This window comes from Ornithorhynchus anatinus, chromosome 11 (genome assembly GCF_004115215.2).
Source record: "Ornithorhynchus anatinus isolate Pmale09 chromosome 11, mOrnAna1.pri.v4, whole genome shotgun sequence".
Lineage (NCBI taxonomy): Eukaryota > Metazoa > Chordata > Mammalia > Monotremata > Ornithorhynchidae > Ornithorhynchus > Ornithorhynchus anatinus.
This window is the reverse complement of record NC_041738.1, coordinates 60,209,909-60,225,624: the sequence shown is the minus strand read 5'-3', so window position 1 is coordinate 60,225,624 and position 15,716 is coordinate 60,209,909. Positions and strand designations below refer to the sequence as shown.

General features: G+C 61.7%; 1 protein-coding gene across 1 annotated transcript; it reads left to right on the top strand.

Moving 5' to 3' along the window:
- Positions 1–1,162: 1,162 nt before the first annotated feature.
- On the top strand, positions 1,163–15,568 carry FAM171A2 (family with sequence similarity 171 member A2). Its single transcript, XM_039913641.1, has 9 exons — positions 1,163–1,170; positions 7,108–7,235; positions 10,840–11,067; positions 11,297–11,389; positions 11,481–11,639; positions 11,729–11,905; positions 12,442–12,558; positions 12,662–12,788; positions 13,782–15,568. Exons 1-9 carry the CDS (start codon positions 1,163–1,165, stop codon positions 15,271–15,273), a joined length of 2,529 nt encoding a protein of 842 aa, XP_039769575.1. The 3' UTR covers positions 15,274–15,568.
- The last annotated feature ends 148 nt before the right edge of the window (positions 15,569–15,716 follow it).

Genomic DNA, 15,716 nt, shown 5'->3' with positions numbered 1-15,716 from the left:
CAGAGCTCTGCATTTAATCATTCATTCAATAGTATTTACTGAGCGCTTACTATGTGCCAAGCACTGTACTAAGCACTTGGAATGTACAATTCGGGAACAGATAGAGGCAAAACCTGCCCAATGACGGGCTCCCAGTCTAAATGGGGGAGACAGACAGCAAAGCAAAACAGAACAAAACAAAACAAGTAGTCTGGCGTAGATATCATCAAGATAAATAGAATCATAGATATATACACATTGAAGCACTCAAAGCATACCATCAATTGATGGAAAAAAACCAGACCAGGGGGCCTGGGTTGGCAGAGAGGGGAGCAGAGTCTGAGCCTCTTTGGGGGATAATGAGAATAATATCTACCCCCAGCGCTTAGAACTGTGCCTGGCACATAGTGAGGACTTAGCAAATACATCTACAGCATGCCTTAGTGGAAAGAGCATGGGCTTGGAAGTTAGAGTTCATGGGTTCTAATCCCGGCTCCGCCACTTGTCAGCTGTGTGACTTTGGGTAAGTCACTTAACTTCTCTGTGCCTCAGTTACCTCATTTGGAAAATGGGGATTAAGACTGTGAGCCCCACAAGGCGACAACCTGATTACCTGGTATCTACCCCAGAGCTTAGAACAGAGCTTGGCACATAGTAAGTGCTTAACAAATACCATAATAATAATAATAATAACTACTAATCTGTCTCCCTGACTCTAGACTGTAAACTCGTTGTGGGCAGCGAATGTGTCTGTTTATTGCTTTATTCTACCCTCTCAAGAGCTTAGTACAGTGCTCTGCACACAGTAAGTGCTCAATTAATACTATTGAATGAAGGAATGAAGGAATAATAATAATGTTTTTTGTTAAGCACTTATTGTCTGTCAAGAACTATACTAAGGTCTAGGGTAAATACAAAGTAATCAGTTTGGACACAATCTCCATCCCTTATGGGATTTACCGTCTAAGTGGAAGGGAGCACAGTACTACGTCACTGTTTTACAGAAGAGGAAACTGGGGCATAGAGATTTTACGTGACTTGCCCGAGGTCACACAGCTGACCAGTGGCAGTGTCGGGATTAGAATTCAGGTCCTCTGACTCCCAGGCCCAGGCTCTTTCTACTTGGCTACTCTGCTTCTTAGGGTATATGTGTGTGTGAATGTGTTTGTGCGCCTGTGCGTGAATGCGCATGTAAAAAAGGGCATTCATGTGTATTTTTAGAGAAGCAGCATGGCTCAGTGGAAAGAGCATGGGCTTGGGAGTCGGAGGTCATGGGTTCGAATCCCCACTCTGCCACTTGTCAGCTGTGTGACTGTGGGCAGGTCACTTAACTTCTCTGTGCCTCAGTTACCTCCTCTGTAAAATGGGGATTAAGACTGTGAGCCTCACGTGGGACAACCTGATGACCCTGTATCTACCCCAGTGCTTAGAACAGTGTTCTGCACATAGTAAGCACTAAACAAATACCAACACTATTTTTAATGGTGTCGGTTAAGAGCTTACTATGTGCCAACCCACCCTCGACCCACGGGTCCCTCCAGTTATCTCCCCATCTCTCTTCCTCCCACTCCTCTCCAAACACCTTGAGCGAGTTGTCTATACCCGCTGTCTCAAATTCCTCTCCTCCAGTTCTCCTTGACCCCCTCCAATCTGGCTTCCATCCCTTGCCCTCCACAGAAACTGCCCTCTTAAAGATCGCCAAGGATCTCCTCCTCGGCAAATCCAACGGGCTCTAGTCCATCCTAAATCCTCCTCCACCTCTCAGCTGCCTTTGACACTGTCGACCACCCCCTTCTCCTGAAAACGTTATCCAACCTGGGCTTCACTGACTCTGATCTCTCTCGGTTCTCCTCTTACCTCTCTGACCGTTCGTTCTCAGGCTCCTCCTCTTCCTCCCACCCCCTAACTCTGGGGGTCCCTCCAGGTTCTTTTCTGGGTCCCTATTTTCCATCTATACCCACTCCCTCAGAGAACACATTTGCTCCCATGACTTCAGCTACCACCTCTCTGCGGGTGATACTTAAATTCATTCATTCATTCATTCAATAGTATTTATTGAGCACTTAGAGAAGCAGCGTGGCTCAGTGGAAAGAGCACGGGCTTGGGAATCAGAGGTCATGAGTTCGAATCCCTGCTCTGCCACTTGTCAGTTGTGTGACTGTGGGCAAGTCACTTCTCTGTGCCTCAGTTACCTCCTCTGTAAAATGGGGATTAAGACTGTGAGCCTCACATGGGACAACCTGATTACCCTGTATCGACCCCAGCACTTAGAACAGTGCTCTGCACATAGTAAGCGCTTAACAAATACCAACATTATTATTACTATGTGCAGAACACTGTACTAAGCACTTGGAATGTACAATTTGGCAACAGATAGAGACAATCCCTGCCCAGTGACGGGTTTACAGTCTAAAATCTCCATCTCCAGCCCTGATCTCTCTCCTGCTCTGTAGTCTCATATGTCCTCTTGTTTTCAGGACATCTCTACCTGGATGTCCTCCCGTCACCTCAGGCTTAACACGTCCAAGACTGAGCTCCTTATCTTCTCACCCAAACCCTGTCCTCCCCCTTCGCTGTAGATGGCACCGTCATCCTTCCTATCTCACAAGCCTGTAGTCTTGGAGTTATCCTTGATTCCTCTCTCTCATTCAACCCACATATTCAATCTATCACTAAATCCTGTCTGTCCCACCTTCACAACATCGCTAAAATCCGTCCCTTCCTCTCCATCCAAACTGCTACCTCGATAATGCGATCAGTCATCCTATCCCGCCTGGATGACTGCATCAACCTCCTTCCTGACCTCCCAGCCTCCTGTCTCTCTCCACTCCAGTCCATACTTCATGCCGCTGCCTGGATGATTTTTCTCTAAAAATGTTCAGGACATGCCACCCGCTCCTCAAAAAACTCCAGTGATTGCCCATCCACCTCCACATCAAATAAAAACTCCTCACCATTGGCTTTAAAGTCTTCCGACTCCTTGCCTCCTCCTACCTCACCTCACATCTCTCCTTCTACAACCCAGTCCGTACACTTCGCTCCTCTGATGTTAACCTTCTCACTGTGCCTGGATCTCTCCTGTCTCACTGCCAACCCCTGGCCCACGTCCTGTCTGTGGCCTGGAACGCCCTCCCTCCTCAAATCCCACAGAAAATGTCTCTCCCGGCCTTCAAAACCCTATTGAAGGCACATTTCTTCCAAGAGGACTTCCCAGAGTAGCCCCCCTCACCTTTCCTCTTCACCCACTCCCTTCTGCGTCGCCCTGATTTGCTCCCTTTCTTCTCCCCCCCCTTCCCACCCCCACAGCCCTTATGTATCTATCTGGCATTTCTTTATTTATATTGATGTCTCCCTGCCTCTAGACTGTAGGCTCGATGTGGGCAGGGAATGTCTATTTATTGTTGTTCATTCATACATTCATACTGATTGAGCACTTATTGTGTGCAGAGCACTGTACTAAGCACTTGGGAAAGTACACTACAACAATAAACGGTGACATTCCCTGCCCACAACGAGCTTACAGTCTAGAGAGCGGGAGACAGACATTAATGCATTGTGCTTTCCCAAGCGCATAGTACAGTGCTCTGCACACAGTAAGAGCTCGATAAATACGATTGATTGAATGAATTAATTATTGCCAGACACTGTTCTAAGCGCTGGGGTGGATACAAGGTAATCAGGTTGGACAAAGTTTCTTTCCCACACGGGGTTCACAGTCTTAATCTCCATTTTACAGATGAGGTAACTGAGGTCCAGAGAAATGAAGTGACTTGCCCAAGGTTACACAGCAAACAAGTGGCGGAGCCGGGATTAGAACCCAGGTCCTTCTGACTCCCAGACCTGGGCTCTAACCATTAGGCCACGCTTGCTTCTCCCAGCAGTATTTGTCGGGGTGTGCTTGTGGGCCTCGGACCTCTTGTGGGTACCGCACTCCCAGTCACTCTGGGCACACGGCATCCTGTGATGGAGGCCCAGATGCCATTTTGAAGTTTGGCCAGATCAAGAATGTATTGGGGGGGGCCCATCCCCCGAACCCAGAGCTCCCGTTCCTGAGTTCCTGTGAATCCAGCCATCTCTTCCTGACCATTCACATGCTGGATATATAATAATAATAATGTTGGTGTTTGTTAAGCGCTTACTATGTGCCGAGCACTGTTCTAAGCGCTGGGGTAGATACAGGGTAATCAGGTTGTCCCACGTGAGGCTCACAGTCAATCCCCATTTTACAGATGAGGTAACTGAGGCACAGAGAAGTTAAGTGACTTGCCCACAGTCACACAGCTGACAAGTGGCAGAGCCGGGATTCAAACTCATGACCTCTGACTCCCAAGCCCGGGCTCTTTCCACTGAGCCACACTGCTTCTCTAAGGGTACCCAGTGCCAATAGAGCCCAGGCCTGGGTGTCAGGAGGACCTGGGTTCAAATCCCAGCTCCGCCACTTGTCTGCTGCGGGGACTTGGGCAAGTCACTTCACTTCTCTGTGGCTCAGTTACCTCATCTGTAAAATGGACATTAAGACTGTGAGCCCTATATAGGACAGGGGGTGTGTTCAACGAGACAATCTTGTATCTGGCCCAGCATTTAGTAAAGTGCCTGGCACATAGTAAGTGCTTCAAAAATACCATTAAAGAAAAAGAAAAAAGAGTTGGGACTGGACAGAGGACAGGACAACTGAAAATCAGGACAGCTGTCCACCCTCATCTGCATGTGTGTTTGCTTATGGAGACTGTGAGCCCCATGTGGGACAGGAACCGTGTCCAATCCAATTTGCTTAAAACCACCCCTGTGCTTAGGACAGAGCCTGGCAGTAAGTGCTTAACAAATACCACAATTATTATTAATATTGTGCATCTGTGCACATGTGTGTGGGGAGGTGTGCCTTGTGTGTAGGTGGGATTAGGCTGAATCCTTGGTGAGGGAGGGGTGTGTGTGCATGTCTAACACTGTGTCCATAGGTGTGTTTGTGTCTGTTAACATATATATGTATGTGAGAAGCAGCGTGGCCTAGTGATAGAGCACATTCATTCATTCATTCAATAGTATTTATTGAGCACTTACTATGTGCACAGCACTGTACTAAGCACTTGGAATGTACAAATCGGCAACAGATAGAGACAGTCCCTGCCCTTTGATGGGCTTACAGTCTAATGGGGGAGACCGACAGACAAGAACAATGGCAATAAATAGAGTCGAGGGGAAGAACATCTCATAAAAACAATGGCAAATAAATAGAATCAGGGTGATGTACATCTCATTAAACAAACCTCGGAGCCAGAAGAACCTGGGTTCTAATCCCTCCACTTGTCTGTTGAGTGACCTCAGGCAACTCATTTCACTTCTCTGAGCTTCATTTACCTCATTTGCAAAATGGGGATTAAGACTGTGAGCCCCACGTAGGACAGGGACTCCGTCCTACCTAATAACCTTGTATCTACCTCAGTGTTTAGAATAGTGCTTGGCTCACAGTAAGTGCCTAACAAATACCAAGATTATTATTGTTATTATTAGTGGTTGGGGGTGCCCGTTGAGCAAATGTGTACGTGTGGGGGTGAGTGGGGGTGTCCGGTAGCTGGGGGGGGGGGGTTGGAAATTGGAGGGGAAGAAGAGGGAGGGAGGAGGGAGGAGGGAGGGAGGAGGGAGGAGGGAGGAGGGAGGGAGGAGGAGGGAGAGGAGGGTGGGAGAAGCAGCGTGGCTCAGTGGAAAGAGCCCGGGCTTGGGAGTCAGAGGTCATGGGTTCTAATCCCGGCTCCTCCGCTCGTCAGCTGTGTGACTTTGGGCAAGTCACTTAACTTCTCTGGGCCTCGGTTCCCTCATCTGTCAAATGGGGATTAAGACCATGAGCCCCATGTGGGACAACCTGATCACCTTGTATCCTCCCAGCGCTTAGAACAGTGCTTTGCACATAGTAAGCGCTTAACAAATACCATCATCAGAAGGAGGGAGGAGGAGGGGAGGAGAGGGAGGGAGGGGGAAAAGGAGGGAGGGAGGAGGTGGAGGAGGGAGGAGGAGGAGGGGGAAGTGGGGAGGAGAAGGAAGGAAGGGAGGAGGAGGAGGGGGAAGAGTGGAGGAGAAGGAGGAAGGGGGGTGGGGGTGGAGGAGCGAGGGGAGGAGGGAGGGAGAGGAGGAGGTGGAGGAGGGAACGGGGAGGAGGGGAGCAGAAGGCGGGAGGAGGGAGGGAGAGGAGGAGATGGAGGAGGGAGGGGGAGGAGGAGGAGGGAGAAGAGAGAAGAAGGAGGGGGAGGAGGCGAAGGAGGGAGGGGGAGGGGAGAGAGGGAGGAGGAGAAAGGGAGGAGGGAGGGAGAGGAGGAGGTGGAGGAGGGAACGGGGAAGAGGGAGGGGGAAGAGGAGTGGAGGAGGAGGGAGGGAGGGAGGAGGTGGGGGAGGAGGAGGAGAAGGGGGGAGGAGGCGGAGGAGCGAAGGGGAGGAGGGAGGGAGAGGAGGAGGGAGAGGAGGGAACGGGGAGGAGAGAGGGCGGAGGCGGAGGGAGAGAAAGAAGGAGGGGGGAGGAGGTGGAGAAGGGGAAAGGAGAGAAGGAGAGGAGGGAGGAGGCAGAGGAGGGAGGGACGAGCAGGAGGAGGGAGAGGAGGCAGAGGAGGGAGGGACAAGCAGGAGGAGGGAGAGGAGAAGCAGGAGGGGCAGGAGGAGAAGGAGGAGGCAGAGGAGGGAGGGACGAGCAGGAGGAGGCAGAGGAGGGAGGGACGAGCAGGAGGAGGCAGAGGAGGGAGGGACGAGCAGGAGGAGGAGGAGGAGGCGGAGGGTGGCGGGGCGGGGGCGGGGGCGGGGGCCGGGGCTCGGCCTGCAGGGGGCGCCGGCGAGCGGCGTCGAGGCTCAGACAATCGCGTGGAGCCCCGACCCGGCCCGGCCCGGCCCGGCCCGGCCCAGCCCGGGGGCTAAGGGGGCTAAGGGGGCTCCGGGGGGCTCCGGGGGGCTCCGGGGGGCTCAGGGCCGGGGGCTGAAGGGGCCGCGGGGGCCGCGGGGGCCGAGGGATGGGCCGCTAGCCGAGCCGGAGCGGCGCTCGGAGCCCGGGGCCGGGGGCGGGGGGCGGGGGGTCCTGGGGCCGGGGGTCCCGGGGCCGGGAGCGGGCAGGATGCAGCAGGGCCGCCGCCCCCTCCTCCCTCCACTCCCGCCGCCGCCTCCTCTTCCTCCTCCTCCTCCTCCGCCGCCGCCGCCGCTGCTGGTCCTGCTGCTGCTGCTGCTGGTCGGAGGCGCCTCCAGGGCCCGAGGCAAGTCCCCCCCGGAGCCCCCCAGCCCCCACGGTGAGTCCGACCCCACCCGGGGACCCCACCCCGGCCGCTCCATCCCCCCTGCCCCGCCCCCCGGGACAATGGGTCCCCGGGGTGGGGGGGAGGGAAAAGGGGAGGGGGGTCCTGCCGCGGAGGACCCCCGCAGCCCCCCGCCCCGCCTGCTCTCCTCCTTCCCCGGGCGGCTGCGGGGCTATTGTCTGGCGGACCCCCGGGCCTGGGGCGGGGGGCCGCGTCCGTGGGTGAGGGGCTGCACCGGGAAGGGAGGCCGGGTCGGGGGGCTCCTTCTGTCCGCCGTGGGGGAGGCAGGTCCCATCCATCCATCCCGGGCCGGGGGGGGGGGGGGGGGGGAGGGAGGGCGAAGCCCCCAGACCCCCGAGGGAGGGATGGGAACGTGTCCCGAGGGGTGTCTGCCCCTTGTGGGCTTTCCCCGGGGCTCTGGGCGACCCCCGATCCCCCCCCCTCCCCTCTCCGACCCCTGCCCGGTTGGGGAGGGGGCGAGCCAGGCCTCAAATGGGGCGCCTGGGCCTCCCTTTCTCCTATTACGCCCCCTCCCCTAGAGAGGAGGCCGGGGTCGGGGGCGGGAGCGCCACTGCGGGCCTACGGCCGTGATGTTTGATGGATCTCGGGAGGCGGGACCCCCCACCCCCACCCTGCCTCAGTTTCCCCGGTCTCAGGGGTGCCTAGACCCCTCCCGGATCTCCTCCCTCCGCCTCCACTCCGACCCCGCTCCCCCAGGGAGGGAGGAGAGGAAGCCCCCAGCCCCCCTCCCCCCGGCCCAACAGGTGTCCCGGACCCCCGGGGCGCCCCCTCCCCTCTCTCCGGGCCGGGACGTCGCCTATCTGCCCACCTGGGCCCCGTCCCCCGCCCGTGACGGCAGCAGCGCTGCGGAGTGTCCCGTCCCCCTCCCTGCCCAATCGGGCCCCAATTTGGGGAGGGGTCGGGGGGTGGGGGCTGCTCAGGCGCCCCCGCGACCCTCCACGGGCTCCGGCCTGCGGGAGACGGGGGGCGGGGAGCTGAACAGGAAGAGCCAAGGGGACGCGGGAAGGGGAGCCCGGATAGGGGGAGGGGGCAGGATTTCCTTCTGGAAAAAGACCGAGCTGAGGGGCGGGGGGCCGGGCGCCCGAGCCGAGGAGGACTTTGGCCACATCCCGGACCTTTTGGACTCCCCTTCCCCTTTTCTCCTAGTCCCCAGACCCCCCTCAGCTTTCCCCCCGACCCCCACCCCGGGGGCCTGGGGATTTCCCCCATCCCTACTCATCCCCCTCCGGCCCCCAATCTGGGGCCGGGGATGGGGGCCGAGCCGGCCTGAAATCCCTGTTGTCCTCTCCCAAACGCTTAGTACAGTGCTCCGTACACAGTAAGCGCACCGTAAATGCGACTGATCGATCGATTGATCTGGCAGGGCCGAGGGTCCTCGGCAGGGCCGGGCCGAGCCGGGCCCGGGGTCTCCCCTGCCTCGACCCCTAGTCCCTATTTCCTGACACTCCCCTCCCGCCCTCTCTTCTCCCCTGCGCTCATGGCTGCTGAGCCAGCCACGCCCACCCCCCAGCCCTGCCTTGGGCCCACCCCCCAGCTTTGCCCTGGACCCACTCATCTGTTCTGTCCCCCTCAGGCCCAGGAAGCCACACCGGCCCTGAGGGCGAGGGGCTCCTCCCAGTTCTCCCCGCTGCTCAGAACGGACCGTCCCCCACCCCTGATGGACCCTGGTTGTCTTTCCTCTGGGCTCCCGGAGACCCCCCTTCCCGATCCCGTCCTCTGATCCCCCCCCACCCCTGCCCGCCCCCTGGGTCGGAGAGCCGGGCCTGAATCGGGGCGCCTGGGCCTCCCCCTTCTCCGGTATTGCCCCCTCCCCTGGAGAGGATCCTGATGGACTGTACCAGCTGCCACCCTCCCTTGCTGACGGGGTGGGCGTAGCAGAGGGGCGTTCCCGGGGACCTCCACATTCCGGGGCCCCGGCTCCCCTCGACTCCCCTCCCCAGCTGTCCCACCCTCCAAGCTGCTCGGTCCAGCTGTTCCCGCCGGGGGGGGGGGGGGGGGGGGGAGGTGAGGGTGCAGCTGGTGAGAGTGAGACTGCGGGGGGGAGGGAGGGTGACCCAGTGGGGCGGGGGGTCCCTGAGAGGCGGGCCGGTCAGTCGGTCGTATTTATTGAGTGCTTACCGTGGGCAGAGCGCTGTACTAAGCACTCGGGTGAGTCCAATAGAACAGTGACCGGCCACCTTCCCTGCCCACGACGAGCTTACAGTCTAGAGGGGGAGACGGTAATAGAAATAAAGAAATGACAGCTATGGACATAAGTAGTGCGGAGCTGGGAGGAGGAGATGGATAAAAGGAGCAAGTCAGGGCGACGCAGAAGGGAGTGGGAGAAGAGGAAAGGAGGGCTCAATTCGATTCGGTCGTATTGATTGAACGCTTACTGTGTGCAGAGCACTGTACTAAGCGTTTGGCAAAGTACAGCACGGCACTACGGCACAGGCTGACCGGGCGAGAGGCAGAGGGAGGAAGGGCACCTGCCATCCGTCCGTCCACAGGCGGGGCCGGCCTGTCCTGCCCTGGGCTACCTGGGCTAGAGAGCCAGTGGCCCCTGGGGAACCTGGAGGAGCGGCTTCGGGCAGCTGGGGATGTGAAATGTAAACAGACCACAGGGGAGGAGATCTGGGCCCAGGCGGGAGCATCTCCCGGCCAAACCTCGGTGGAAGCGCCAAGACTGGTACTCTTGTGCCCATCACTGCGCTCCCCCGCCCCAGTGCCCGCCGGACTCAGCTCTGAGGGGACACCGTGTCCCCGACCCCTCACCGTGGCTCCTGGGCACCAAGCACCGGGCTGGCGGAAGGAGAGGACTTGCCGAAAGGGAGGGAGGCCGTGTGCCGACCCTCGCTTGCGCGTGCTGGCGTGTTCACGGCGGGGATCGTGGGGGAGGGGGCTCGGGGTCTACTTGCCCCCTGGGCAGAGGGGGAGGGTATCCCAGCCTCCTCACCGCCTCCTGCCCCTCCCCAGCCAAGGGTCACCCGGATCCCCAGGCTTGGGGCGCGGAGCGGCTCGGCTTGATGCCACCCACGTGGGCCGGGGTCTGGGACTCGTGCCAACTGAGGCCCTACACCCTTCCCCCCAGGGATCAAGGAAGGAGGGATGGAGGGGGTGGATTCCTGGGAGAATATCGGGAACCCCTTCCCCGGGACTGGCTGCGCCCAACGAGCCTCCCCCCCCCCCCAACTTAAGGGCTGGGATGGACACCCCAGGATGAGACCTAGCATGCCGCCCCCCACCCCATCCTGTCCCCCCTTCCTCCTTGGGGGTGGAGCCCCAGCTCCTCTCTGGGGAGGAATCAGGGCGTTGCCATAGCGACGGGAACTCTTCCAGAAACCAGCCCGGCAGCTGGGGGGTGGGGGGAGGGAGGCGGTGGGGGGCAGGAAGGCTTCCTGCCTACCTGATGGGGTCACCCCGGATTCATGCTGGGCCTGAGGGTCGGGGACAGGGGCAACGCATGGGGTGGGGGGTGGGGGCACTTACAAGGGATTCTGGGCAAATCCCACTGGGGTGGGGCCGGGGTGCGACGGGTTGAGGGGACAGGATGCCTGGCCTAGGCCAGCCCTGACCCCGTCCCCCGCCCCCTCCCCAGAGGTGCTGATCAAGGTGCAGGTGTACGAGAGCGGGGACCTGGCCCCCCTGCCCCGCGCCACCGTGGACATCTTCGGCCACCGGACGCTGCTGGCTTCGGGCACCACGGACGCGGAGGGGGCGGCGGGCCTGGCGCTCAACTACCGGCTGGGCACCTGGGTCCTGGTCACCGCCACCCGCCCCGGCTTCCTCACCAACTCCGTGCCCTGGCGTGTGGACAAGCTGCCCCGTGAGTCTTGGGGTCACGGGGTCAAGCGGGGGGCGGTCAGGGCAGAAGGGATGGGAACGCCGGAAGTCACCCCTCCCTCAACCCGGCCTCCAGCCTCCCCGAGGGTGGAGGAACTGACCGGCGGGTTGGAGCTGGGGGCCGGGGAGGAGCTTCCCCCACTCTGCATCCGACCCCCCAGACCCATGCCCGGTTGTGTGGGGGCCTGACCCCGCCTCCCCCTCCCACCCAGTCTACGCCTCCGTCAGCCTCTACCTGCTCCCGGAGCGGCCGGCCACCCTCATCCTGTACGAAGACCTGATCCACATCCTCCTGGGATCCCCCGGTAGGCACTGCCCCCCCCACCCCCCCCACCTCCCGTTCCTCTTCCCCTTCCCCCACCGGCGACTCCTGAGCGCCTCGTCCTCGCCCGGCAGGTGGCCGCTCGCAGCCCTGGGTTCAATTCCCGCGCCGGGCGGCCCGCCTGCCCCGTAGCGCTACCTACAGCCAGCTCTGGGCATCTCTCACGCCTGCCACCGCGCCTCCGGACATGAGGAGCTTCCCGGCCTTCCTGGGCACAGACGGGGACGGCTCAGGTGCGGGGGTCCAGCTGGGGTGGGCCGGGGGGGGGATAGGGGAGAGGGCACGTCCTCCCGGCGCCCCCGTCACCCCATCTGTCTTGCAGCTAATGGGTCCTGGCTGGAGCTGAGCCCCCTGGCAGCGGTCAGCGTCCACCTTCTGGCGGCCAACGGGTCGGAGGTGCCGCTGACCGGCCCCGCGCACCTCTCCATCCCGCTGCCCGGCGGTCCTGCCGCCCTCGGCACCAACAGCGTGCCCGCCTGGCGCTTTGACCCCAAGAGCGGTGAGAGGGTCGGGGGCAAGCGGGAGGCTGGGGGGGAGGCCAGGCCGCAGAGGGTGGAGGAGGGTTTTTTATGGCATTTATTATTATTATTAGAGTGGCATTTGTTGAGCACTTACTTTTTTGGCATTTATTATTATTATAGTGGTATTTGTTGAGCGCTTACTATGTGGCAGGCACTGTCCTAAGCCCTGGGGTAGATACAAGCTAATCAGGTTGGACACGGTCCCTGGCCCACGTGGGGCTCGCAGTCTAAGCCCCATTTTTACAGATGAGGGCACTGAAGCACAGAGAAGTGACTTGCCTAAGGTCACACAGCAGACAAGTGGTTGGAGGAAACAGGATGGGGTCTATGCCTGGGCGCGGGGGTTACAGGTGTGGAGAGCACAGTTCGTTCATTCATTCGGTCCTCTTTAGTGAGCGCTGTGTGCAAAGCCATGTACTAAAAACAAGCAGACACCTTTCCTGCCCACAAAGAGCTTCCAGTCCGGAGGGGGGTCTAGTCTAGTCCGGTGACCCATCCCCCCTCCCGCCCCCAGGGCTGTGGGTCCGGAACGGGACGGGGCTGATTCGGAAGGACGGGCGGCAGTTCTACTGGACGTTTGTGGCCCCCCAGCTGGGCTACTGGGCTGCGGCCACCATCACCCCCACGGCAGGTGAGCCGGCGGGCCCGGGGGTCCGGGGACGGGTGGTCCTCCATAGCTCCCCACCCCCCAACCCACACCGAGGCCCTCCTACCCCATCCGTCCCCTCCCCTAGGGCTGGTGACCATCGCGTCCGGCCTGAAGGACATCGGCACCTATCACACCGTCTTCCTGCTGACCATCCTGGGGGCCCTGGCGCTGCTGGTGCTGGTGCTGCTCTGTCTCCTCATCTACTACTGCCGGTGAGACCCCCCTCTTCCCCATCATCTGTCCCGCCCCCCCCCTTTGAACTTTGGGGTGCTCCAGCCCGGCTTCTGGGCCCCTGCTCCCACTCAGATCTACCCACCACAGTCCAGCTCTTCCCCTGCCCCAGCAGGGTCCTTGTGTCCTACCCTGGGCCTCTGGTCATGTGGCTCTCTCGCAGCCGGGCCAGCCGGCACGGTTTAGTGGAAAGAACACGGGCTTGGGAGTCAGAGGCCGTGGGTTCTAATATTGGCTCCGCCGCTTGTCAGCTGGGTGACTTTGGGCAAGTCATTTAACTTCTCTGTGCCTCAGTTACCTCATCTGTAAATTGGGGATTAAGACAGTGAGCCCCACGTGGGCCAATCTGATAACCTTGTATCTACCCCAGTGCTTAGAACAGTGCTGGGCACGTAGTAAGTGCTTAACAAATACCATCATCATCATCACCCACCCCTGAGGGTGGTCCCTGTCTTCGGGCCCTCTCTTTCCCATCCTCCACCCCAACTCTGCCTCCCTCCCCTCCTTCCCCATCCTCCCCATTTCTGCCTCCCTCCTCCCTAGCCCTGCCTCCTTTCCACCTCTGCCTCTCCCCCACACTGCCTCCTCTCCACCTCTGCCTCTCCCCCACACTGCCTCCTCTCCATCTCTACCTTTTCCTCAACCCTACCTCCTCTCCATCTCTCTGCCTTCTCCCATCCCTTTTCTCCTCCCCATCCCCGTCCCCTTCCCATCTCTTTTCTCCTCTCCCTATCTCTCTCCCTTCCTCATCCCTGTCCCTTCCCCACCCCTTTTCTCCTCTCCCCAGCCCTTGCCTCTTCCTCCTCCATGCGCCCCCGGGTGACCCGGCCCTGCCCCCATTTCTAGACGGTGACCTTCTCCCATCCGCTGAGTGCAGACCCCGGCCCCTTGGGCTCACCCCTGCCCCCTGTCCCGCCTCCCTACCCACCTCCGGTGACGCCCCCCGCGCTCCCTCGTCCCCCCCCCCATCCCAGGAGACGCTGCTTGAAGCCGCGGCAGCAGCACCGCAAGCTGCAGTTCTCGGGCACGCTGGACGGCACCAAACGGGACCAGGCCACGTCCATGTCGCAGCTGAACCTGATCTGCACGGGGCCGCTGGAGACGGGGTCCTCCGCCGGGGACGCCGAGGCCCCGGCCCCCGGAGGCCTCAAGTCCGCCTTCTCCAGCTCCCGCGACCTGGCCGGCTCCCGCGACGAGTTCTTCCGGCCCCCCGCCCGCCTCGCCGCCGGCCCGGGCTCCGGCCGCGTCGCCGCGGACCCCCTGGGTCCCCGCGAGGGCCCGGGGTTCAAGGGCGCGCGCTCGGCCGACGGCCCGGCGGGGCCGGAGCCCGGTCGGGGTTTCGGCGGGGGGCGAGGCGACGAGCGGGTGGGCGAGGGCTCCCGGCGACCCCCGGGGCCCGGCTACCTGCAGGACCCGCCCTCGCCGCCGCCGGTGGCCTCGGCACCCGCCTTCGACCACTTCCTGGGGCATAAGGCGCCCGGAGAGGCCAAGGGCCCCGACTCGGTGCTGTCGCAGTCGGTGGACCAGCTGTCCCGCCCGCCGTCCCTCAACCAGCCGGGCCAGCTCATCTTCTGCGGCTCCATCGACCACCTCAAGGACAACGTCTACCGCAACGTCATGCCCACGCTGGTCATCCCCGCCCACTACATGCGCCTGGGCGAGGCGGGCCCCGGCGGCGAGGACCCCGGCCCGGCCGAGGGGGGCCCCGGCCCGGCCCGCGCCTTCGGCCTGCAGGAGCAGCAGCCGCCGCGGCCGGGGGCCGGGGCCGGGGCAGGGGTCGGGGCCGGGGCCGTCCCGGGAGGGGAGGGCGGCGGGGGCGACGGGGCTGGCTGGGGCGCTCACCAGGCGCCGGTCAGCGGCTCGGTCACCATCCCCGTGCTCTTCAACGAGTCCACCATGGCGCAGCTGAATGGAGAGCTGCAGGCGCTGACCGAGAAGAAGCTGCTGGAGCTGGGGGTGAAGCCGCACCCCCGCGCCTGGTTCGTGTCCCTGGACGGACGTTCCAACTCGCAGGTGCGCCACTCCTACATCGACCTGCAGGGCGGAGGCCGCAGCACCGACGCCAGCCTCGACTCGGGGGTCGACGTGCACGACGCGCGGCCCCCGCCCCCCCGCCGGCGACCCCCGGCCCGGGCCGAGGCCCCCTCGCGCCTGGCGCTGGCCGAGGACACGGAGCCCAGCAGCAGCGAGAGCCGCACGGCCGTCTGCTCGCCCGAGGACAACTCGCTGACGCCGCTGCTGGACGAGGGGGCCGAGGGCAGGGCCGCCACCATCCCGCGGGGCCGCGGCCGCAGCCGGGGCCGGGACAGCTCCCGCAGCAGCGCCAGCGAGCTGCGCCGGGACTCGCTCACCAGCCCCGAGGACGAGCTGGCCGACCCGGGGGACCCCGGCGACGAGGCGGGAGACAAGAAGAGCCCCTGGCAGAGGCGAGAGGAGCGGCCCCTCATGGTGTTCAACGTCAAGTAGCCGCCCCCCGGCCCCGCGCGCCCACCGGGGGACCGGGGGCGCGGGCCGGGAGCGGGCACGAAAGCCGCTAGGGCCCGTGCCAGCCCCGCGGGATGGAAGGGAGGGGGTCCGACCACCCTGCCTGGTGCCAGGGGGGCGATGAGGGCTGGGGGGGGGGTCTTCCCTCCCTGCCCTCCCCCAGGACCCGCCTCCTGTATAAACGCCCTGTACATAAAAAAGCTCTATGGTCCGGAGGGGAGGGGAGAGCTGGCTGCCCGCTGGGAGGGGGAGGGGGAGGTCCCGGTCACCCCCCTACCCTGGTGTCGGGGGGCGGGGCGCTGGGGGCATGGGGTGGTGGGGAGGGGGGAACGGCCGAGGGCAGGAGCAAGCCGTAATATATAAAGTTGAGGAGACAGACTGCACCGAGGCTGCTTTCTCTTGGGTTGGGGGGCGGGCCCAGGTGC

What these genes read in the sequence shown, in the direction of transcription:
- FAM171A2 (XM_039913641.1), top strand. An exon ending in GGAGCCCCCCAGCCCCCACG is followed by an intron (nt 7,236 to 10,839) that starts GTGAGTCCGACC and finishes CCCCCTCCCCAG; the next exon opens with AGGTGCTGATCAAGGTGCAG. An exon ending in CACAGACGGGGACGGCTCAG is followed by an intron (nt 11,640 to 11,728) that starts GTGCGGGGGTCC and finishes TCTGTCTTGCAG; the next exon opens with CTAATGGGTCCTGGCTGGAG.